Source organism: Aythya ferina (genome assembly GCF_964211825.1).
Source record: "Aythya ferina genome assembly, chromosome: 30".
Lineage (NCBI taxonomy): Eukaryota > Metazoa > Chordata > Aves > Anseriformes > Anatidae > Aythya > Aythya ferina.
The window spans coordinates 1,819,382-1,842,459 of NC_140327.1; the positions used below are offsets into that span (position 1 = coordinate 1,819,382).

The 23,078-nt window shown below is 39.7% G+C and overlaps 1 protein-coding gene across 1 annotated transcript; it reads right to left on the reverse strand.

Annotated features, from left to right (window-relative positions):
- Positions 1 to 778: 778 nt before the first annotated feature.
- Positions 779 to 22,568, reverse strand: LOC311425435 (uncharacterized protein). Its single transcript, XM_084501305.1, has 46 exons — positions 22,453 to 22,568; positions 20,962 to 21,165; positions 18,244 to 18,510; positions 18,032 to 18,160; positions 16,384 to 16,448; positions 16,117 to 16,137; positions 15,789 to 15,809; positions 15,685 to 15,705; positions 15,549 to 15,569; positions 15,217 to 15,243; positions 14,485 to 14,505; positions 13,926 to 13,946; positions 13,657 to 13,677; positions 13,207 to 13,227; positions 12,889 to 12,909; positions 12,478 to 12,498; positions 12,269 to 12,289; positions 12,128 to 12,148; positions 11,750 to 11,770; positions 11,376 to 11,396; positions 11,134 to 11,154; positions 10,797 to 10,817; positions 10,505 to 10,525; positions 10,177 to 10,197; positions 10,064 to 10,084; positions 9,548 to 9,568; positions 9,248 to 9,268; positions 8,712 to 8,732; positions 8,285 to 8,305; positions 7,987 to 8,007; positions 7,718 to 7,738; positions 7,442 to 7,462; positions 7,153 to 7,176; positions 6,871 to 6,891; positions 6,598 to 6,618; positions 6,170 to 6,190; positions 5,549 to 5,569; positions 5,246 to 5,266; positions 4,952 to 4,972; positions 4,652 to 4,672; positions 4,235 to 4,255; positions 3,928 to 3,948; positions 3,140 to 3,160; positions 2,082 to 2,102; positions 1,964 to 1,984; positions 779 to 1,626 (listed from the first exon to the last, which is right to left on the reverse strand). The coding sequence occupies exons 5-46, from the start codon at positions 16,394 to 16,396 to the stop codon at positions 1,115 to 1,117; spliced, it is 1,374 nt and encodes a 457-aa protein (XP_084357431.1). The 5' UTR covers positions 16,397 to 16,448; positions 18,032 to 18,160; positions 18,244 to 18,510; positions 20,962 to 21,165; positions 22,453 to 22,568; the 3' UTR covers positions 779 to 1,114.
- Between the last annotated feature and the right edge of the window lie 510 nt (positions 22,569 to 23,078).

Here is a 23,078-nt window from a genome sequence, read left to right on the forward strand (position 1 = left end):
TTGCAATTTTGGATTACATCAAAAACAATCTCACAAACTCACACCGAAGTCGCCGCTGCTTCTCCAAATGTGGCTGCTGCTTGGTGGCATTTGCCACATTGGTAGTTAATTCCTTTAAAAAAGAACCTTTTTATCATGTTTATTTCTGCTTCAAAGTAGGGAGGAATGGTATTTTTGGCTGCTACACCGTGTGCTCTTAAGTTTATATATATAAAATCATCTTCAGGTCCTCAGCCACACATTTTGTCCCTCCCCTCCCTCTTCCCCTTGCATGTGTCCTCTCCCGTCTACTCCATGCCAGTGCCACCACACCTAGGGGTTGCAAGGGCAATAATGAAGGTTTCTGGCCCAAAAAGCTGTAGAAAGAGAAATTCAAAGCATAGGGCTGAGAGCCTGGGATGCTCTGGCCATTACCCATAGGTGGGAGAAGGCAGCATCCCCTCGCCTTGCCTGTTCCCGTGATATGATCCATAGAAAATTTCCCATTTTTATTTTTGTCATACTTTTATTCTCTCACTTTATTTTTTACCTTTTAATTTTTACCCTTTTATTCTTTTACTTCTTATATTTTTATATTTTTACTTTATTGTTCAATTTTCATTTTTAATCTTTATACTTTTTATTTTACTTTTTTATTATTTTTTTTTTAACATTTTTGGTTTTCTTTGCTTTCTGGGGCAGATACTGCAAGGAGAAGCCATACGGACTGCAGGCATCATCCGAGAAGACCTGGAGATCCCCATGCTGAACCAGCTACAAAAAGAAATCAAATCCTCCAGAGAGTCTCAAGTGGTTTATTGTGAGCTGGTACCTACCAGTTGCCCATCCCATGGTGGGGCAAAAGACAAGATTTAATTTAATTTTATTTTTTTACAGGTGGCTAAGAATGAGCAGACATTAAAGAAGAATTCATCGGTGTTGTTAAAGTGCAGTGAAAGGTAAAGACCTTGCTTCCTCCAAGCTCCAGTGGCTTTGGTGATGTCCCTAATTGCCCACCTCCCATCACAGCTGGCTCCACAATGATCTCAAGCACTGGTTTGACCTTCCCACGATTTTTAGGGCTCCCAGTACCTCACTGGGAGCTTCATGGCAAGACGAACAAGGAACACGAGGGTCATCGGACCAGCGAGAGGGAGCCCAGCTCCACCCAGAACCAAGGCCGGATCCGCTCCCCAGCAAAGGAGGCTGGAGGAAAAGTGAAGATGGGGACTTTGTTCTCAACGTCAAAAAACGCCACCTCCCCCCACTCGTAGTCTAGAGAGATGCGGATTTTTTTGGGCACCCGTGGCAGGTTCAGGAGGGTCGGAGGGGAGGTGAGGGCTCGGTTCTTGAATCCCCATTGCTGCACGGCCCAGATCCCTTCTTCAGGATTAAAACTAACGGGTCCCTTCCTCGGCAGAGACTCTCTGCTGACCCCGACGGCGCAGTACTGCCCTTCTGCCAGGTCCACCACCCAGTAGTGGCGCCCAGAGGTGAAGGCTTCGCAACCCAGCACGCAGGGATCGGCGTCGAAGCGCTCGGGACTGTCGGGCGACTCCTGCAGCATGTATTCCCATCGCACGCTCTTCTGGTCCTTGGACAGGATGAGGCGAGGGTGGGCTGTCTCGGGGTCCAGCGTCACGTTTGCTGTGGATGAGGAAGAAGAGGGCAAGAAAGAGAATTCAAGCTATTTAACCTCCCCTTTCCTGGGCGGACGGCGTCTTCTTCAAAATCTAATAGGGTGGCTTGTCTTTTTGGAGGCTTGATATCTTGAGATGTTCAACTTTCCACGCATTTACTGGGTATCAGGTCTCCAACATCTTCACAGAGGTCAAATATTTTCTGTCTAGGGGTGCCTACCTCCCCTCTTTTAACTATGTTTAACTCATCTGGACACTTCTGCAGTGCATTTAGAGGAGGACAAGCAGGTTACGTTAGCACCTGGGTAAGGGTCACCAGTCAACGAGCGTGCCAAACTACTCACCCAATTTTTCTTCCTCTTTCCCTAGAAATGCGTAATAAAAGATAAATTATTAACTGGCACGCAAACTTAAAACTGAAAGCAAAAGCTGTATTTGTATAAGGGAGAAAAGTGCACTTACTGTGCTCTTCCATGCATTTTCCTAAAAATAAAAATTAAAAAATTGAATATGTTTTAATGAGGGTTTTTCTATTCACAAAATGCTTCCAACTTATTAATTTATGTTAAATGTACAAAAAAAAAAAAAAAAAAAAAAAAAACACAAAGGAACAAAGGTGGTTTAAACTAAACCACGGGTAGAAGTCACACAATGAAAAAAAGCTAAGATAATAGGTCAGCAGGAGTTCCTGCTACGAGTAGAGGCACTGCTCATATAGTTTGCAGAGGCAGGTAGCGTGTGAGTGCTCTGGAAATTCATGACCCACTTTTTTGACCTTCTGTGGGTTAGAACTGTGATGTTGAAATCCAGCTTTTAAATTACACGGAGGTTAAATGAAAAAAAAAAAAAATCAACAGCTTTTAAGTTGTGAGCAGAGAGGTGCCTGATGGTCATCAGACTTGATGGAGACATGAAAAATTTTCCATTTTCTCATCTGGGAGGCTGCATATATATCCCATCGTGTATTAGCTATCAGGGAGACTATTTATTCTGAAATTTCATCTCTATGAAGAAAAACGACCTGCTGATGCTTCTCCAAATTCAAATCATTTTGTGAATTCAGGCTAATAAATTCTGTCTTCTCATCTCACATTTGTTTAACAGTAAATCTCACAGTCTACCTATTCCAAAAACGCCCAAAATCTCACATACTTTACATCTCCCAAAGATGAGGAAGGGGACACTCACTCATTTTTGCCTTGTATTCCTCTGAAAAGAAAAAATGATAGAAATGGTTATTGCACATTTCTCTTCCTCCTTGTGTTGTAACTTTATGACTGACTTGGCTCTCAAAGCAAAAATAAATTTCTCTGCCTAGTGATTATTACTTTGCTTGATTAATATTACTCAATGTATGCATCTTTCTGCTTTATTCCCAGTAATAGCTCAAGTTTCCAGAAAACTCCCCAAAGTAGCTCAGGAAAAAGCATAAGAAGGAAAAAAAAAAAAAAAAAAAAAAAAACAGGAAACCAACACAGACTTGTGTATTTGTGTTACTGCAGTGAAACAAAGTGACTTACCAAGCTCTGCAGTGAGTTCGTCTGAAAAAAGAGGAAAAAAAAACAAAACAACAGAATTTCCATCAGGGTGATCCTACAAATCTGACAAACATACAAAGTTCACTTCTGAGGAAGAAGTTTGATACTTACCAATTTTCCTATCGCGTTTTTCTAAAGAAAGGAAAACAAGAAAAAAAAAGTCAGATTTGTTCTATTTTCCCACTCACACAGAATCTGCAACTGAAAAAAAAAACAAACAACACAACCAACAACAAAACAGACCATAAACACTGTGTGTTTGGTTTTTTGGAAGGCAGGGAAAAATACTCACCCATTTCTACAGACAGTTCATCTTAAAAGGAAAAAAAACAAAACAAAATGTTATTTCATTTTTCTTATAACTACAGTAAAAGTCATGATTTCATGCTGAATTAGAGGATTCACACCCAAAAAATTGGATTTTTTTCCATGGTTAACCTGAACATGGGATCTAAAAATAAATGTAGGGTATTCTCTTGTATTCTGTGGATATATACTTAATGGATGAGATATTTTTAATTCAATATGCTGGATTTTAGATATTCTTGAGTATCCAAGACAAGGACAGGAGACTGAATACCCATGGGAAGGACACCCATGAGATGGGGGCCAGATGCCTGTGCACCTTAATCCTCCCCAACTTTATAAGCCAAATCCTAAACCCACCAAATTCTAACCCATGTAATCCTAGATGACATCATCAGCCCTTTGAAGAGCCTTCAAATGCACCTCAGGGTTGCATTTTGCAGAGGAAGGAGACAGCCACGTACCGATTTTGGCATCACGTTCTCCTAAAAAAAAAGGAAAAAAGTATAAAAGAAAGGAAAAACAATATAATTATTTCTAAATACTCCTCCCTACTTTGTGTGCATTTATCATCTGGTGATAAACCTGATATTTTTCTATTCTGTACAGAGAATTATAAATTGTAATTCATGTTGCCTCAGATTTTATATAGATTAACCCATCCCTTAATTTACTTTCCTAATTTTAAAGCAAAGGTCACAGTTAGTTCAAATATAAACAAGGTATTTTCAGGAAAAAAACACTTTATTTGGTTTTGCCAAAAGGACTTACCCAGCTGTGTAGTGAGTTCACCTAGAAGGAGCAAAAGGAAACCAGGCTTAAATTATGAATTAAATTCATAATTTTATTCATGAACTAAATGAATTGTAGAGGTTTCTACATTTCTCTTCTAAAAACAAATTTAGTGATGTTAAATTTTAATTTCTCTCAGGGGATTTAAATACCATGGAACTAAAGAAAGCCCTCAATAATAAAAGATCCTCAAATCAACCCCATTATTTTCCAAAGTCTTTATTTTCAAAAAAAATCCTACAGATTGGCATTTGGGACGTGCAGGGAGAATGAAGAGATGCAAGCAAGTAGCAACTTAGGATATGAATGGTCATGTTAAAGGAAAAGTGCAAGATTCAGAGCAAAACCTGCACCTGCACGTGCTTTCGTTTCATACTAGAGAGGACAAACTCTTACCAATCTGGGCAGTCTGCTTGGCTGAAAAAGAACGGAAAGGAAAAGTAAATGTTAGAAGCACCCACCCTTTGTTTCATGGTTTTGCAAATTGCAGCTGGAAAATTTCTCCTGCAGTGCTGCACTGCAATGCAGTTATTATTTTTCTAAACTGAGATATGAGAGAAAATGTAAAACTCAGAACAATGTAATAGATTAGCAGAGAGAAGAACGTTAAAAAAAAAAAAAAAAGAGAGAGAAAAAAATAAAAAGAGAGAGAAAGGGAAAGAAAATAAAGGGAGAAGGTAAAAAGAAATGACTTACCAAGCTCTTCAGTGAGTTCCTCTTAAAGGAAAGAAAGAAATGGTATCATTAGGATCTGATATTAAAAAAATCTTTAATTTGACACAGAAAAAGTGAAATAACACCAAAGTGAACCTCAGGAGGGCTGGAAGAACATGAGATCTCAACAGAAATCTCATGAACGCTCCCCATACTCAAACAAGGGTAGGGGAACACTGCAGGAATTGGGTTTTTAGGGGTGGAAGAAGCTGTGTTATCCCTCTATGACCCCATCCAGAGTACCCAAAGGACCCAGGAAATGAGAACATTACCCACCTATTTTTTTATCACGTTCCCCTAAGAACAAGAAATTGGGAAGAAAAAATAATTTTAAAGCATCAGTTGATGTTAAAACAGAGATAGCTTTTTTCCCAAAACACCTTTTTCTTATTGGTTATTATTTGAAATTCCATTTTCTGTTGACTCTCATCTCCCTCCATTCAAGCCACATTTCTCGTTATATTAAAGCAACAAAAAAAGCTCAGCAAAACTTCAGAAAATTCTCACCATTAGTTTTTGTTAAAGATTAAAAAAAAAAAAAAAAAAAAAAAAAAAAAAAAAAAAAAAGGAATCACCTACCAAGTTCTTCAGTGATTTCGTCTTGAGGGAAAGAAAAACCACAGGTTGCTATTAAGACAGGTTTATTTCACAGATATTATCTCTTTCTCTATTTTTTTTTTTTTACCTCTTCCATTAGATGACCCAAATATCTTCCCCTTTTTTGCAGTTATCACATTACATTGTGGAGATGTGTACAAAGCTTCCCATCCCAAACCTTTCAAAGATAAAATATCAAACCCTCTTATTTTAGAATTAAAATTAAAATCTTAAAATTATAGGAAGATAATTAGATTCCATCACAGGAAGATAATTAGGGGGCTGGAATCTGTTGGATATTCGTTTATCAGAAGAAGCTCAGTGGTGCTTATTGGTTCTTCTGTCATATTCTCCAACTAAACCTCTCCAAAAATAAGTGAAAAAAAAATAAGACTAGAGAGAAATTCCTATATATTGCAAGTAATGCCAGCTGGAGATGTGCCAACATGCTACTTGTGATAAAGATGCAAAAATTCAACTTCATCAGTATTAAACTTTACTGATGTTTGCTTCATGCATTTATTGGGTTTCCTTTCTGACGAAGTTCAAAGAGGAAAATAAGTGTTTGGTATTTGCTGTTGGCAAAGGAAGGAAAAGACTTACCAAGTTCTTCGGTGAGTTCATCTTAAAAGAGAAAAAGAGAAGATTTTCGTTAAAAATACCTCGTCTCCCTGCTCAGACTCTGTTTTTGTGAGAGACTGCAATTTCTGTATTACTCTGAAATACTCATATCTAACTTTATATAAGTACATATACACATAAAAGCCTGTATATATTTTATATATATGTGTATATATATATATATATGAGCCCTCCTTCCTGCTAAACAAAGATCTTAGAGCCAAACCACAGGATGTAGACACCTCCTCAAAATAAAATACAGGAAAGAGGACTTAGCACTTAAGAAATAATAATAATTTTATACCAGACCAACTGTCCAACTAGTGTTTGAGAATAATTTCCATCTCACCAACAAGTTTAATAGGGCCAAAGGGGTTTTCTGCATCAGCAGGAAGGAAAATGATGCTTACCCCTCTCTAGATCACTCTCCTCTAGGAACAAAAAAAGGAGAAAAAAAGATCAGAATTCATATTATCCCCGTACTTTTAGCTGCATCCCTCTTCCCCATATGAGTTGCATTTATTATTGTGATTTCAAATGAGTGAGAAAATTATATTAAACACATGCCATTTATTTATTTTAAAAAATAAATCCAGCTGTATCAAACTTACATGCAAGTAACAAGATTTATATTTACATGTATTTTTGTAAAATATATTAAGAGAAAAAGGAAAATGGTTTACCAAGGTCCTCAGAGGATTCATCTGCAAAAGAAAGGAGAATTAGTGTGCATATCCAGCCCTATATACACACCATCATCCCATCCTTTTGTGTGCTACCATGAGAATGCATTTAAAAAAAAATAACAACTCTTACAGTTTATATTTCATCCCCTAATTACATTAGATTTTAGTCTGGAATCTGATATACAATATTTTACTCATATATATATATATATACACACTCTATAATTACAAACTCCCTTGTAACTATAGTTAGTAGAAAGGAAGGTAAAAATCACTTACCAGCTTCCAGACCTTTTAATTCCTCTAAAGAGAAAAAGAAAATGTAAAACACAGGTTTTCCCCTTGCACAACAGATTTTTTTATCAAGCTCATTTCTATTTCAATGTTATTTTTTCCTGTGCATGACTGTAATCTGTTATCCATTCTAAAAGTCACCTGCACCAGCCCTTTATCCAGCTCCTTTTAGAGTTATCTCAGAACCAGCCAACCAGAAGCATGAGACAAAACAACAACAAAACATGCCAAAAAAAATCCAATCAGTTTTGTGGAAGAAGCAAAATGAACTTACCAAGCTCTTCAGTCAATTTTCCTTAAAAAGAAGAAAATAATTTTTTTTTTCTAATCAGTGCGTTTCCTTTGCAAGGATGGGAGAGGGGTGTGATGGGGGAACTTGAGGATACCAAATCCTCTAACATGGGCAGATTTACTCATGCCTCTTAATTCCAGTTTTTTCACTAGTTCAACTAAAACACCAAGCCAAAACAGTAGCAGCAACATCATCGTGCTTGTGACCACCCAGCCACCCCAGGGAGTGCATTTCTCAGAAAATAAGAATGACACTTACTGATGAGGGCACCCTGGTTTCCTAAAATTAAAACAGAAAAAAGGGAATGCTAAATGAATAAATACCAATTTTCTCCCCTTTTGCATTTTTACTGCATACGAACTTGGCAGAAGAAAGTCACCCAGCTTTGCAAAAAAGCATCGGTTTCACATGCACAACCGTAGATATTTCTCCTTGTTTTCACATCAAGGACACTGGTTGGGGGAAACTCCAGGATTTTGCCTTTCCCATGAAGGCTTTGTGTCTCCGAGAAGAGAAAATGGACTTACGGGCTTCCAAATCACGATCCTCTGCAAACAGATGGAACAGAAATTATCCCTAATTATTATCTTTCCTGCAGGCTTTCACTGCAGCACCTCTTTCAATGCCTTGACTTCACCAATGTCCCATTTTCTAGCGTTTTTTTTTTTTTTTTCCAAAAAATTATTTGCCAAATTGCAAGCTGCTTTTGGGGCAGCAGTATTTTTGGTAAAAGAGATGGAAAAACCATCAGGGTGAATAAATAACCCAAGGCAGCATTTACATTGCCTTCATGCTGTATTTCCTGGTGGAAGGAAATGCACTTACCTAGCAGCTCGGTAAGACGCCCTTAAAGGAAAATAAAAAAAGATATATTAGTTCAAAATAGAGCTTTTTTAACATCCGTTGTATATAAATAAAGGATTGGGACATGAGTGTTGTTGGCCTGAGCCCAAAGCCAATTTTGACAGCAGCAGAATTCAGGGTCCCACGTGCAGCCCCATTCCATTTCATGACACATTTGTGGGAAAAGCTTCATTTTTACTTATTCTTTCCTTTCCCTTCACTTATACTCATTAGTAAGGAAGTGAAACAACTTGGGTTGCTTCCATTCAAGCCCCAGATCTATGTTTTCTACACTTCTATGAGAATTTCTCTATTCTGTCTGTAGGATTTTGAACACTGACTGCTCATTCAGCACTTGCATATAGCAAGAAACCTCAAATAATAATAGAGTATGAAAAATAGCACTTACTTATCTCTGCTTCATGTTCCCCTAAAAGAAAAAGAAAAAAAAAAGAATAAATAAATAGGAACTACTGCTTTTGACTTCTCATTCTGTCCCTGTATCATCAGTATGGATTGTAAAGTTCTTAAATTGTTTTATTCTTTTTACTATTCTCTGTTTAAAAACCATAGTCAATGTTAATATTAAAAATGTATAAGATATGTTGGAATAAACATTTGTGGGAGGAAAAGGAGGTCCAAAAATACGACGCAAGGATTGTCCAAATGGGTCCTCATGGCAGGAAGGAAAATGCCACAGCCAGCACCACAGCAAATGCTGCAGAAAAGCAAATTTTGATTGTCAGCAGGGCTTTGGCAGCCTGTGGATCTGCTGCTGCTTTCTGCAGCTGCTATTATATTTATTCCCTTCCTCCTGGGCAGTTACAAACTCACATTGTCCATGATCTCATCCATAAAAATAGTGAATGAACTGTGGCTATGAGGATAACATCAAGCACAGCCTTGGCTTGGGGGGTCGAGGACGATACAAGGCAGGATACTTACTGATTTTTTCATCCCGTTCCGCTGAAAATAATAGAGAAATAAACATAAATTAGCATGCAGTTTGCCAGCATTGCAGAAGTCCAGCTCTGCAGAGGGTTTATTTTGGTGTGATTTTTTTTTTAATCTGTCACATTGTTTGGAAGTTGTATTTTGGGGAATATTTATTTTCCTGAGCCTTTGCATACTCAGTTCTAAACTTGATTAAAATAGAAATTCCCCCACCCCTTTAAAAAAATCAGAAATGTGGACAAAAAACAAACACACAAAAACCGTGATGACCAAAAAAGGGAATTTCCTTACCAAGTTCTGCTGCGTGTTTCCCTTGAGGTAGAGAAAAAACAGGAATTTCATCACTCTTTTCTCAGTGACATCACTGAACAACATAAATAAATCTAGCCTAATTATCAGCTGAGGATATGTTTTTCTATATTAAATAATAATATTTATATGTCAAGTGAAACTCAAACATGGACAAAATAGAATTAATTTCTGATAGGAAGAAGGAGTGAGTAGAGAGGTACGTAGATGAGATAAGTTATCATATATAAATATTTTTGCTTTCATTCTTGTTCACAACTCCTGATTGTATCAGACTGAGAGCATTACACACTTAATATTTATAATTTCTCTGGATTTATAAATCCAATCTCCCTGAATCCAACCTTCTCAAGCCATCATTGGTGCATAGTTTTGATGCTCTCTCCCAGGTCATACCATTCAAAATTAAAATGTGCTCCTTTGACATTTTAGGTGCACTAAAATGCTCAGTAAATTCCTTAGGCTTAACTCACACAGGAAAAAAAGTAAGGCACTTACGAAGTTTCCTATCGTAGTCCCCTAAAAATAAACAGAAATAAATGATTACTGCATTGCTCAAAGTCTATCCTTGGGTATCGTTTCCACCTAAAATCAATAGGAAAATGACTTACCGACTTCTGCAGTAAGTTCCCCTTAAAAGAGGGAAAAAAATGTTAGTTTAAGGGTAAGTTTTTTCCCCCTCTGTGAATACACAGACAATAAATGGTGATTTATGAGATTTTAGTAATAGAAATTACTTACTTTCAGAGTAAAACCATGCTATAGGTACGATTCTTTTTAATTCTTAAATGTCTACGTTAATCAAAGTTTTTCAGCGTGTGATAAATATATCATATAAATATATCAATTACTGCATACTCACTTAAATAACTGAAGCAAGCAGCTTTTTCAATAACTAAATTCACAAACAGATTTGCTTCAGAGGAACACCAGACCTACCTATTTTTGTATGACGCTCTCCTAAAAACAAGGGGAAAATAATTGTGCGTTATTTTTCACGGTCTCTACTTTTCACTTTACATCTCTTTATTGTTACTCACATAACAAGGGGATTTTTGCTTTAACCCGTATTACCCCTGTTTCTAAGTACTTTGCATAACTTTGGGGTTTTTGACTTCTTACTTCTGCATTAAAGATGTTTTTTTTACCAGGTCGATGAAACACATGGAAAAGGGCAAATATACATATAAATTAAAAAAAAAAAAATGCAAGAGGAAGGAAATGGACTTACCAAGTTCCACTGTGAATAATCCTTAAAGCAGAAAACACCATTAATTCCCATTACTTTTCTGAAACACCCCAACATGAGTCAAGCCTACACCCTCCAGCCTACTTCAGGTCTTCCCACGTGAGTTTTCCCCGCTAGGTTTTCCTTGATCCCCCTTGAAATTTGGCTTCTGCCTTCCCCCAGCCCCTGAAACCCAAGAGATCATTACTTCTCGTGACCCAAAGTTAGATTAATTTAAGAAATTCCAGCATCCTTTCAATGCTGAAGCACCAAGCAAACCACCCTCACGTGCAGGCACCCACATCCATGAGCCTTTTGCAGAGAAGGAAATATCACTTACTAATCGTTGCATCACACTTTGCTGAAAAAAAAAAAAAAAAAAAAAGAAAACCAGATACTGATCAGTTTTTGGTTCCTCTATTTGCCCTTTTCCACCAATTTTTACTCTATTTCAGCAACACATCAGCAATGCTTAGAGACATCTGCTGTAATTACACCAAAATGTATTACAAACTTGACCCCTCATTTACTCATCTACTTCCCAACGAGATTAAAAAGCACATGGGAAAGAAAATTACTTACCAAGTTCTGCAGTCAGTTTCCCTAAAGAGAGAGGAACACAAGTTTATTTTAAATAGATCCTTTTCTCTCCTACGTGGAGACATCGTAAGTAATTCTCTGGCTTAATCTCACATGTTTTAGAAAAGAACAACATAATATATAGTAAAAATATGTAATAAAAAATATAGTCTAACAGAATATTAAATTGTGAGGAAAATCACTGATTTGGGTAATCATCCAACTAAGAGTGATGTAAGATTTTGAGCACAGAAACACAGAATTTGAGCAAACTGGCATCAGGGAGGAAAGGCAGACTTTAGAAGACACACCAGCAAGTTGAGGAAGATCCACCTTTATACCCAGATTTTACTTGTCTGGAGGAGAATGGCACTTACGAAGCTTTTTGTCTCGGTCCCCTGCATAGAAAAGCAAGAAAAAGGAAAAAAAAAAATAAATTATTAAACACGGTGCTGCCCCTTTGCCCAAGGACAGCAGGTCTGCTGGACCCACAGCTCACTGAAAAGCTGATTTTGCCCCTTTTTCCAATTTTGTTTGATTAAAAAATAAAATAAAAAGAAAAGAAAAGCAAATAATCTGTACATTGAGGTCACATTGGCCCCAAGCAACTTGGTCTCACCTTGGCGTAAGCCTTGGTGAGGACCAGGAGGTTGGATCAGAGACCTGCAGAGGTCCCTCCAACCTAACTGCACAAAATCGTGCAGATTTAATCGAAACAAACCCCATGGGATGTTCTGGCCACAAAGCAGACTTACCAAGCAGAGCTGTGAGCCTACCTAGAAAGTAGAAAAAAATATATTATTTCAGTTAAAGCAGCGAAAAATAAACTCCAACAAAGAGGTTTCTAAGGATAAAACACTCTGTGTGGTTTGGAAAAAGAAAAAAAAAGGACTTACGTATTTCTGCTGAGAGCTTGGCTGCAGGAGGAAAAACAATATTAATTTTTATTGTTTTGTCTTCCTCTGCAGCCCCATGTGTACAATCAAATTTGGGGAAAATAATCTCATTTATCATTTTTCAGGGATAGGGTATCAGAGAGGCTCCTCTCCCCCAAATGCCAAGAGATGATTTTTACCCCAAAAGCACTGTGAAGAATGACACTTACTTATTTTTCTATCACGCTCCTCTGGAAAGGAAAGAAGGAGAAAAAGAAAAATAAACAGGAAAAAAATATTAAAAAATATTTCCTTCTTTTTATGTGTGTGTATAGCATCCCTAAAGCACTCAGATCAGGAAAATTTCTTTTTCCCCACTTTATACTGGCAGTTATATGTTGAAATTCCACTTTTTTGGGAATGTTACTCAGTCTCCAAAAGAAATCCTGATGTCTTTGCAGACTGGAAATTTAATTTTCCTGCAGGAAACATCCTTTCCACTCCCATTTTCAAAGATAAAGTACCAGGCACATAACCTCCGTAGCACCCATCCAAATTATTTGTAAATACAGCAATGAGCTTAAGCAAATCTGTCACCTTGCTGTGGTTTAACTTTGCAGAGAAAAAACAATTGCACTTACTGATTTTTGTATCACATTCGCCTAAAATGCAAACAGATAAAATAAATATAGAGAAATGCAAAGCAGCCCCTTGCGTATCCCTTATCCCCTCTCATGGGGCTCTGCCTTCCCCCAAAAAACCTCAAACCCAACAGAAATTTTATTCCATGACCACCTTCCTCTTATTAACATTTTAAAAATAAGCTTTTTTTAAGGAGGACGTGCCCTTTTAACCCACCCATTCTTCAAGCAGGGTTAAAGACAAACTCTTCATATTTCTTGTTATCCCCATCGCTTTTACAGAATAAAGGAGAATTTTAAGGCAATAAAACTCCTTACCAAGGTCTGAAGTAAGTTTTCCTTGTATAAAAAAAAAAAAAAAAAGAAGATTAATTTAAATTATAAGACATAAATCTGCTGAATTTATTTCTCTGTGAATAAAGCCTAGCTCATACCATGCTGCATTTCTCTTTCCCCAGGGATAATTTATAATATAACTGCACCACACTGATGCTAACGAGAGCAACGAGCAGGTGCTGATGCCCAGAAAAAGCCCCTTGGGAGAAGGGCTTGGTGAAAACAGACTTATACTATGGGGAAAGAATCTGTCCCTGCATCTGTGGAATTGGTGATGATAAAGGAAAAGGGTCGATCGTAGCCCAAAATCCCAAATTCTGCCACATTTGCAGGTTGGTATGAAGTTAAACATCCCATAACATCTAAAAATGATAGTAACCAGATCCAAAACACTGGAATTTTATTCTAGAAGAAAAGAAAAATGACACTTACTAATTTTTCTGTCACGTTCCTCTAAAAGAGAAAAGAAATATCAGTCATTATTAAAAATCCACCATGTTCGTGAGCCTCAAATTATCTTTCAAATCCTATTTTAATTTTTAAACTGGTAATTAGAATTTGCAGTTAGGCTTTGGGTTGAATTGCTTGGCCTTAATTCTAGCCCAGATTGGGTATACGTGGGGTGTATGTGGGGAATAAGCAACTTTTCCCCCTAAAATCTTGCAGTGAAACAAAGACAGAAAGGAAGGAAAATCACTCACCAAGCTCCGCAGTCAGATTGTCTTAAAAGAGAAAAAAAATAAAGGCAGATTTTCCCAAGGATGGGGTAAAAGGACAGCAGGGATGCTCCTACCCTTCCTTTGATCAGAAAATAAGGCAAATCTGTATCTAACACCCTACCCATCATCTGCATCCCTTGCGACATCTACCACGAGTGATGGGACAATGAACTGGAAAAAAAGGGGGAACTTCTGCAAAGTTTAAGGAATTCTTGCAAATTTTAATCCCTCTCCCTCAATGAATAATTAATTCCTCTCTGCCCTGTGGTGCATGGTCCATCACTTGGTCTTCATCTCAGAAATTCCCAGGGATCTCTTATTATTGTCTTTTGGCTACAGCAACCTGCAAGCCCACAGTTTTCTGTGCTATTCTATTGTATTTATTTATTTATTTTTTAATATTCTTGTTAAAAATGAGTATGCCTCAAGCTTATCCTGCCTTTTTAAAATCAGGCAAGAGAACAGGGAATAAACCCCAGGAAAATCGTGTCTCAAGCTATATAAAAAAACATATTTGATGGGAGGTAAAAATAAAACTTACCTATCTCAGCTGTGAGTTCCCCTTAAAACAGAGAAACAGATTGGGATTTGTGTTAAAGGACTGCGATTTGATTGAGTTTGTTCTCCTTGAGCCTATGAATTTGGTGTTTATATTACCAAGTAGGGTCAAGCATAGACCCTACAGTGGATGGGACCGTGGGTCTCATCCATTACGTGTGTGACATCCCAAGTACTCATGCAGGGTTCATTAAACAAGAAATTCTCTTAGCAGACTCTATTTGACAAAAATAACAAAGCAATGCTTACCTATTTCTTCATTTTGTCCCCCACAAGAAGGAAAAAAAAAGAGAAAAGAAGGAAAATTTAAAGCATTTTTCACCACTTCTGCAAGTTTTATATCATTTTTACACAGCTTAAGGGGATGAAATCTCTTTACTGACCCAGACGTAGGCTATTTATTACAGGAATTTCCAATTAGCTTTCATTTTAACACTTTTATATTCCTACATTTTCCAAAGCCTAGACAAAAAATAGGCACAAATTGCAAATTGCTGTTAAGAGTCCTGCCCCAAACATGTCTTTAAAAGAACATGACGTGCTAAGCATTGCAGAAAATATTCCCAAGGACAGAAAAAAGTATTTATTGTATTAAAAAAGTATATATTGCAAATATGTTGTAAATGTATGCATTATAAAAAAAAAAAATTGTTTTATTCCAAAGCATGACTGACACCATTTGAAGGGCACTATTATTTTTAAATTGAAGGAGGACACTTACCATTTTCTGTGTCACATTCCTCTAAGAATAATAGAGAAATAAACACGGGTTAATCCTAAGAGCTCTCCGCCTCCAACATGCTTCAGTGAGCAAGCAAGGGACCAAAGAAGGGATTAGGGAATGCTGCTGGATTGCAGAGAGACAGTTTGTCTCCTCCCAAAAAAGATGCCAAGAACTTAAGGAGAATGGACCAAAGCTATCTGTCTTGTCTTTATCTGTGTATCAGCACAAATTTAAGATCTGAAGGACCTTTGCTGTTTTTCTAAGCCCCAAATAACTTTTTTTTTCCATCTTCAGTAGCAGCAAAAGCAAACCAAACCACTTACCGAGTTCTGTGTCACTTTCCTCTAAATGAAATAAAAAAAATACAAATACAAGTGTTGGTCATTGCTCATGCTACAGCTGTAGAAACAAACTCATGCGTTCAAACTTCGGTGTGTGTTAAGAAGGCAAGCGACTTACCAAATTCTTCTGTTAACTTCCCTTTAAATAGAGAAAATAATGTTAGTTCAAGCCTTTAGCACCCATCTCTTACCAGCAGGGGACAAGAAAAAAAAGACACTTACTGATTTTTGCATCCCATTCTTCTAAAAGAGAGACAGAGAGAGAATTCAGTCCTAAGTTTTTCCTCTCTGTGTGCTACAAAAATCATCATCAAAACCAATTCTGTACTTTTTTTTTCTCCTATTGATGACAATATTCCAAAAATTACACTGTTTATGAATCTATCTGATGTGGTCTTTGTCCACATGTGTCTAGAATATGAGACAGGACAAATAAGCCACCCACCCAGGGAAGAAAGGATGTGTATACCAGCATGGGATATGAATATCAATGTGGGATATGTACAGCAATAAGGGGCTTGTGTTGATGGAAGAAAGAAAAATGACTTACCCAGATCTGCATTCCTCTTCCCTTAAAAAGAAAAGATAAAGGGAAAAAAAGATGGTAAGTGTTTTTGGCTTTTTTTACACTGAATACACAAGCAGAGGTTTTCTAGCTTAAAAGAATCACTCTGGAGGGAAAAATTAATGTTATTTTATTGACTGAGAGATGGAGATCGAATCACACCTCATCAGCAGTGTAGAATAGAATGAAATCAGTGAAATTATCTCAGGGAAACATCAAAAAGCAGCCCAAATACAATTTCACAAGCCATACCTGACTCCATCATCACGTTCACTTCCAAACTGGAACAACCTCCAAGTGCCCACAGCTTGGTCTACCTGGTGGGATGAGAGGAAACATCATTAAAATATCACATCCAGGGAAAACCAGACCTTCACAGAGACACACCACACGTTCCTGGTGCTTGGAATATTTCACCCATATAAATAAACACGATAAGGAGGAAAAATATGGGGCCACAGAAGCTTTTTCCTGGTTTTCCTTTGTCATTCAAGACGTTCTTTGGTCTACTTCTGGATGAATGGTGAAATTCTGGATGAATTGGTCTACATCTGTCTAAAAAGACTCTGCTACAGGTGTGATGAACCATTGTGCATAGAAATCTGTCACCCCACTGATCAGAAAAAAGGATTCAGCTCTTAGATATCTGGCCTTAATGGCCTACAGGATCATGACCTTAGGCCCCTTCTGTCTTGTAAATTATTTAATCATAGCATTTATCACCATGAGAAGCAGCCCCATATGTGGAGGATGTGGTGCCACCATCTGTTTTGCCCAAAAGAGCAGCACTTATTTTATTTTGAGCTGGATCAGCTCTTTATGCAGCACCTGCTTTACACAAATTCAGACTTTTTTGCATCAGCCAACTCAAAACCATTGTAAAAACACATCCTTAAATGAGGAAAGGAGGGCATTTTTCAGACTAAATGGACTAAAGGGCACATCTGCTGAAAAAGAAAAACAAAGCTGAATATTTATTAAGAGCTTCCCTTCTCTGCTCTGTTTGTTCCACTGTGTATGTGGTGATTTCCAGTCCATGCTAATGCTTTGCATCAGCTTTTCTTAAGTCAAAAAGTAAATAAATTAAAAAAGGATGGACTTGAGCACCATGGGAGATGGGCTGGCACAGATCTGGGATCTCCTCTGGTCCCTCCTGCATTCAACGCCTTTGCTTGTTCCTCATCAATACATCAGGGAGGGCAAACTCCATCACTATCAGGTTTTTTTTCCCCTAAATCACCCAAACTGCACAGGGAAGTCATTATAATTTCATCCCAATGTTCACAACCTCGTCAAGGTCCCAAAAACACAAAACCTTCCTTTCTGCTACAGCTGATGCAGGTGAGCTGCAGCAGTGAAAAAACAAAAAGCACAAGGAAAAAAAAAAAAAAAAAAAAAAAAACAGAATTATTTATGGGAAAAGGAATCGGATCATATTGGAAAGGAATCTATGGATTGCTTTTTGTTTGCTGCGTTAATTTTAATAATTTTCAAAAACTAGAGGTCCTACTGGGGGGTGAGTCAAATAAACTCTGTTATGAGAACCTAAATTTGTACAGAAATAGATAGAGCAAGGAAAACATCCCCAATTATTTCTGTATTATACTGTCATAAAAGAAAATAATATATATATATATATTTTTTTTAAAAAAAGAATTCACTCTCTTAATCCTTTGCCTGTTTTTTCAGTATTGTCAGATTTAGGTACAGGATTATAAAAGAGCAGGTTGTACTAAGCTTCTTCCAGCTACCGTGAACGGATCACGTTTCTTCTGCATCCCCCCAGCATTTCCTATAAGAACCCACGCAGCCAGACAGGCATCCAGGAATAGGATCCCTCCCCAAATTTTGCCTTCCCCCGCCTTTCAAGAGCTCGTGGAAAGAAATAAAAAGGGCTTACCAGGACCTGCAGGTGGATTTCTGTAAGTTAACCAAGCTGGGGCTGTTTTGCTCACGGGGCCGTGATGGTGGGGGCTGTCCCTGCTGGAGATTTTTGGCAAGTCCAAGTTTGTCCTCGGACTGTGGTGCCCTGGGAAAGAGGTATCCAGATTTGCTGGAAGGACCCAGAGGGGCACGACAGCTGTGCTGGCAGCAGGAGGACGTTCCCAGCACCTAATTTTAGCTGACTTAAATGCCGAGGTTGGAGAAGGAGGGCTGAGGTCTCGGGGATCCCTATATAGCCATCGCAGGAACAGGTTTCTCCAGAAGGGGAATACAAAATTGAGGTCTGACCTGGTCATTTCAGGCCAATCTCTAGTATCTGCCACGGGTTGTTTAGCAAACACGAGAGGTTTGGATGTCCTGGAGCATCTCAGGTGCTGTGTTCAGAGATCTTCCCTCTCCGAAATGGGCTGGCACCAATTTTGGGTTTGCACTGCCCTAAAATAGAGAGAAGTGTGAAATCAGCTTGGGTTTTCTTCCCTCTGTCAGTTGCTCACTGGGACCAGCAAACAGGGGAGGGCATCTCCTCTCATGGCTAGGATTTCTCATCATCTGGAGCTATTTAAGAGAAAAAAATCACAGATTTATCTAGCTTAGCCTCTCTGCACACACCTCACCCAGCTCCAAAAACCCACAGCTCCCCCATTTGTGCAATAATGAGACAGGTTTGAAGCTTAAAATTTCCTTTTGCTGAAGAAAAAGGACTTTTTTACATATTTCTGCAATGAGTTTTCCTTAAACCAGACAAATAAGCATCCAAATGCAAACCACTCCCATAGATATATCCCTAAAAGACTCATTTCTGTTCTTTTTGCTGGCTAACTCTGAGTTAAAGCAGCGGGAAGTTAGCAAAAGATGTCTAAAATTGCTGATCCCTCCCTGAATTAGTCATTGTGCATTTCTTTTTTGTCAGTCAACAGTGAGAAAATAGATTTTTTACAGTTCTGTTCATCTGATCTCTCTCTGAGTCAGTTGCCTAAACTCTCACTACAGTCAATGGAGAGAAATGAGGCAAATGGGCTGAGCCAAAGTGTTGAAGCCAAAAAAAAAAGAAAGAAACCAAACATCAAAAACCCTCACTTGGAGAAGCAAATGCCAGAACCCCAAGGACCAGGACATGGTGTCTTTTCTTGGAGCTCTGTTGGTGAGACACGCAAGCTTGCAGATTCCTACACCTCAAAATTAAGGAGTTGAGGACACGTGAGCAAAAGAGGAAAACCAGAGGGGATTTGGTGACCTCAAGCCCCAGGATTTAATTTGATGTGCAGCCTGGATTTCAAGGTGTGAAAATGTCCCAAAACGTAGGGAATGGGAGAGGGTGAGGGTTAAAGCTGAGGATGAGAAACTTGGCATCAAACCCCGGTGGCTAAACCCTCTGGATTTGCAAGAGGGAAAAAAACAACGCCACGGGGTGAAGAAACAGAAGGTGCCTGTCTGGGGGAAACCCGATCGAGGGAAAAGGGGATCACGGCGAGCAGTGTGGAGGAGATGCCATTTCCACGAAGGCTTCCTGACAGCAGAGCTTCGGCATGCAGGGGAGACAAAATCAGAGGCACGCACCCCGGGCTGTGCCAAGAGAGAAACCTTGCAGCATGACGCCGGGGCACGGGCACGACGGCGGAGCCAGGAATGCCAGGAGCACCTCAAAGACGTTTCAGAGAAGAGGTTGCTGGCCATTTGCTGCTCCTAAAATTGCTCGGCGGCTTGGAAAAGCAAACCTTCCAAATGCAATCCATGCAGAGCAAGTGGAAAACCCCGGGAGAGATGTCTCCGGCTTGAAAAGCTGCAGCACATTCAACCTTTGCCATTTGAGGTCTCTGAATTGCTCCACTTCAGAATGTCTGGACTGAAATTTAAGATGCCAGACTCGGAGGACAAGATAAATAACTTTTATTTATCGTTATCTCTGGGACTACCAGAGCAGATTATTTAAACTGAGATCTGTTTGTGCTTGCTGAGCCATGCCTGTTTTCTGGGCAATTTTCTTACACGTCTGGATTTTAAATCATGTTGGCACTTAAAATTGCTTTATTTCTGGCTCTGTATCTCTAGGAGGCTGTGGCTAAAGAGTGCAGAAAATCTAAACCCAGATGGGTTTAGAAAGACTGAATCCTTTCCTGCTGTAGGAATTCATCTTGGGAGCATATGAACATATGAAAATATTTGTGCAAGTGCATGCATACAGTCAAATGGGGAGGAATAAGTCTTATATTAAATGATAAAATGAAATTTTAAAAAATATCAACTGAGTTTGGAAAAAGAAGGAAACATATCTGCTAACAAGGATGGACAGAAAAAGGTCAGTGAGCCAGAATCGGGGTGAAATCCAGAAGGATGTCAAAAATTCAGAGCTGAGAAGAGGGCAGCCAAGTTGAAAAGCTCAGGTTACGTGAAATGAAACGCAGGGAGGTTAAAAACATCCCGATCTGCCTGCTCCTTGAAACGGTCACCGAGCAAACAGGTCTGATTACAGCCACCAAAAGAAGCAGTGTGGGAGGGCTGGGAGCCCAAGCTGTATCCTCTCAAGAGGAGCAGGAGAAGTTATTAGCTCAAGAAAATGATGGAGAAACTCGTGTTCAATAAGGGAGAGGCCTAGGAGGGATGGGAAAGGCGGGCTGGTTGTCAAAACTCACGTTGGGGGTTTCCAGTGTAAATGTCAACCTGGCGCTGGGATTAAAATCAAGTGAGAAAAGTTGATTAAATTTGGAGTGAGGATGTTTTGAGGGTGGGAAACTCTTTTTTTTTTTTCAAGAGAGACACCCAAGGAAGAAGCAGGAGGCAAGGATATCATATTTAGATGTATTTTCCCTTTTTTTTTTTTTTTTTTTTTTTTTTATCTCCCAGCCTTCTCTCTTGGTGCTGGAGGGGTGATGGCAAAGTCTCTCTTACCTTTCTCCAAAGGTTCACAGAGGATCTTCCTCCTGGGGGTCTTGATTCCATTTTGGGGGAAAAAGAGGATTTCACCTCCACGTTGGGAAGACAGCAGGGGCTCGACAGCTCTCCCAGCTTGATGCTTGTGTTCCCAGATGCTGATGGAAGAAGCTGTCAGTGAAGCACACGATGTTTTGTAAAGCTTTTCCCCATCCCAGGCACCTGAATCCAAAGGGATGGAGCTTTTAGAAGGTCCTGGGGGACCCAAGGAGAAAAAAGGAACAGCCCCCAGATATAGAAAGGAATGGAGTTAGGCTGAAATCCCCATTCTCCTCCATCCTGGCACACCTTAGATAAGACAAAAGTTGAAAAAAAAAGGTTAAATAAATGCAAAGGGGTTAAAGGAGGGCAGGGGGCTCTGCCACCCACACCCCTGAAATGGCAGAAGGAGCAGCAAGGCTGTGGCTGTGCAGGATGCAAGATCCAAACTAGAAGCAGATCCCAGGACAGGTTTTTTTTCCCCTCCTCCCAGCCTTGGATCGCACACAAAAGAGACTGAGAGCATTTGCTGTGCAAAGCCCAAGTAAAAAGCCAGCCCCACTCCTTCCCCATCCCTTTCTGAATCATCCCCAGCTTGGGAGGGCCCGGTCCTAGCAAAGAGCCACTTCGTCCCAACCCCAACACAAAAGGTTTTTGCTGCCCAGAGGGCAGAAGCCTTGCAGAGGCAGCAATTCCGGAGATTAATCACCTCGGTGACTCTCCAGGGTTTAATTAATATTGCCCCAGCAGTGCTGACAGGCAGCAGGCACTGCTTTCTCTTTCCCAAGCCCAGCCTAGGCAGCACGGAGGGCTCCTCATTGAGCCACCTTTATCAAATTAACCCTTCTCCTCTAAATTTTTGGGCCACCGACACCCACGGGAGCAAATTACAGGCGTACCACGCAGGGAAATGAAGACACCATGACCCTAATTTGAGGGGATTGTGGGTCTCCCCAAGCCAGACGTGGCATTATTCCCTCCCCACACCCAACCTCCCAAAGCTCGTTAACGCTGGCACGCGTTCTCGATGACAAGGAGGCTCCAACACTGGAGGCTCTCGCCCGGTTTTGCTCTTTCCTGGTTTAAGGTTTCCTTTTTCCACAGCTGCTGAGGTGGGAAGTGGAGGAGAAAACTGGGTCCTAACTCCAGGGTGCTCAGGAGAGGAAAAAAAAAATCCTTACAGGGCAAGAGGTCCACCTCACTTCCCCTATAAACAATAGTTCTTTGCATCTATATTCAGCACCCAAATTTGCTGTTTTTAGGGGGTATTTCCAGGCCCACAGGACGTTTTCTCAGCTCTTATTACAAAAATCATCCCTAGAGCACCCATAGCTTCTGCTTGTAGGGGAAGAAAACCTCTTCCAGAAGCTCCCTCTGTTTGGCTGAAGTTCTCCCTACTCTTCCCAACCTTGGGGAAGGGGGACCAAAGCCCGAGACCAGAAAATAAAAGATTGAAGAGGGTTTTGATACCTTGAAGGATAAAACTCTCTGGGACACTTGGATTGTGTAAAATTAAAAAAAAATAATAATAATAAAAAGACACACAAGTTTGCTTTGTGCCACCTCGTTTTTTTCCTGTGGTTTTGTGTCACTGTTATGTATCTAAAAGGCCCCCTAAATCCCATTACCAAGCCTCCAAGGCTTTCCCTGTCCTCCACAGCCCCCAACTCCATTACTGAGCCCCCAAGGCCTTCCCCACCCCTCCCAGCCTCCAAACCCCATTACTGAACGCACAAAACCCTTCCTGTCTCCCACAGCCCCCAAACCCCATTATTGAGCCCTCAAGGCCTTCTCTGTCCCCCCACAGCCCCCAAACCCCATCACCAAGCCCCAAAGGCCTTTGCCGCCCCCCGCAGCCCCCAAACCTCAGCCCCAAACCCGCCAAAAGGCTCCTCTATCCTCTACATCTCACTGCCCCACAGACAAACCCATAGGACCCTCACTATCCCCCACAAATCCTCAAAACCCTCCTTATGTCCTCTCATATCTAACCCTAACCCTAACCCAAACCCTAACCTTTAACCCTAACCCTTAACCCTAACCCTTAACCCTAGCCCTTAACCCTAGCCCTTAACCCTTAACCCTAGCCCTAACCC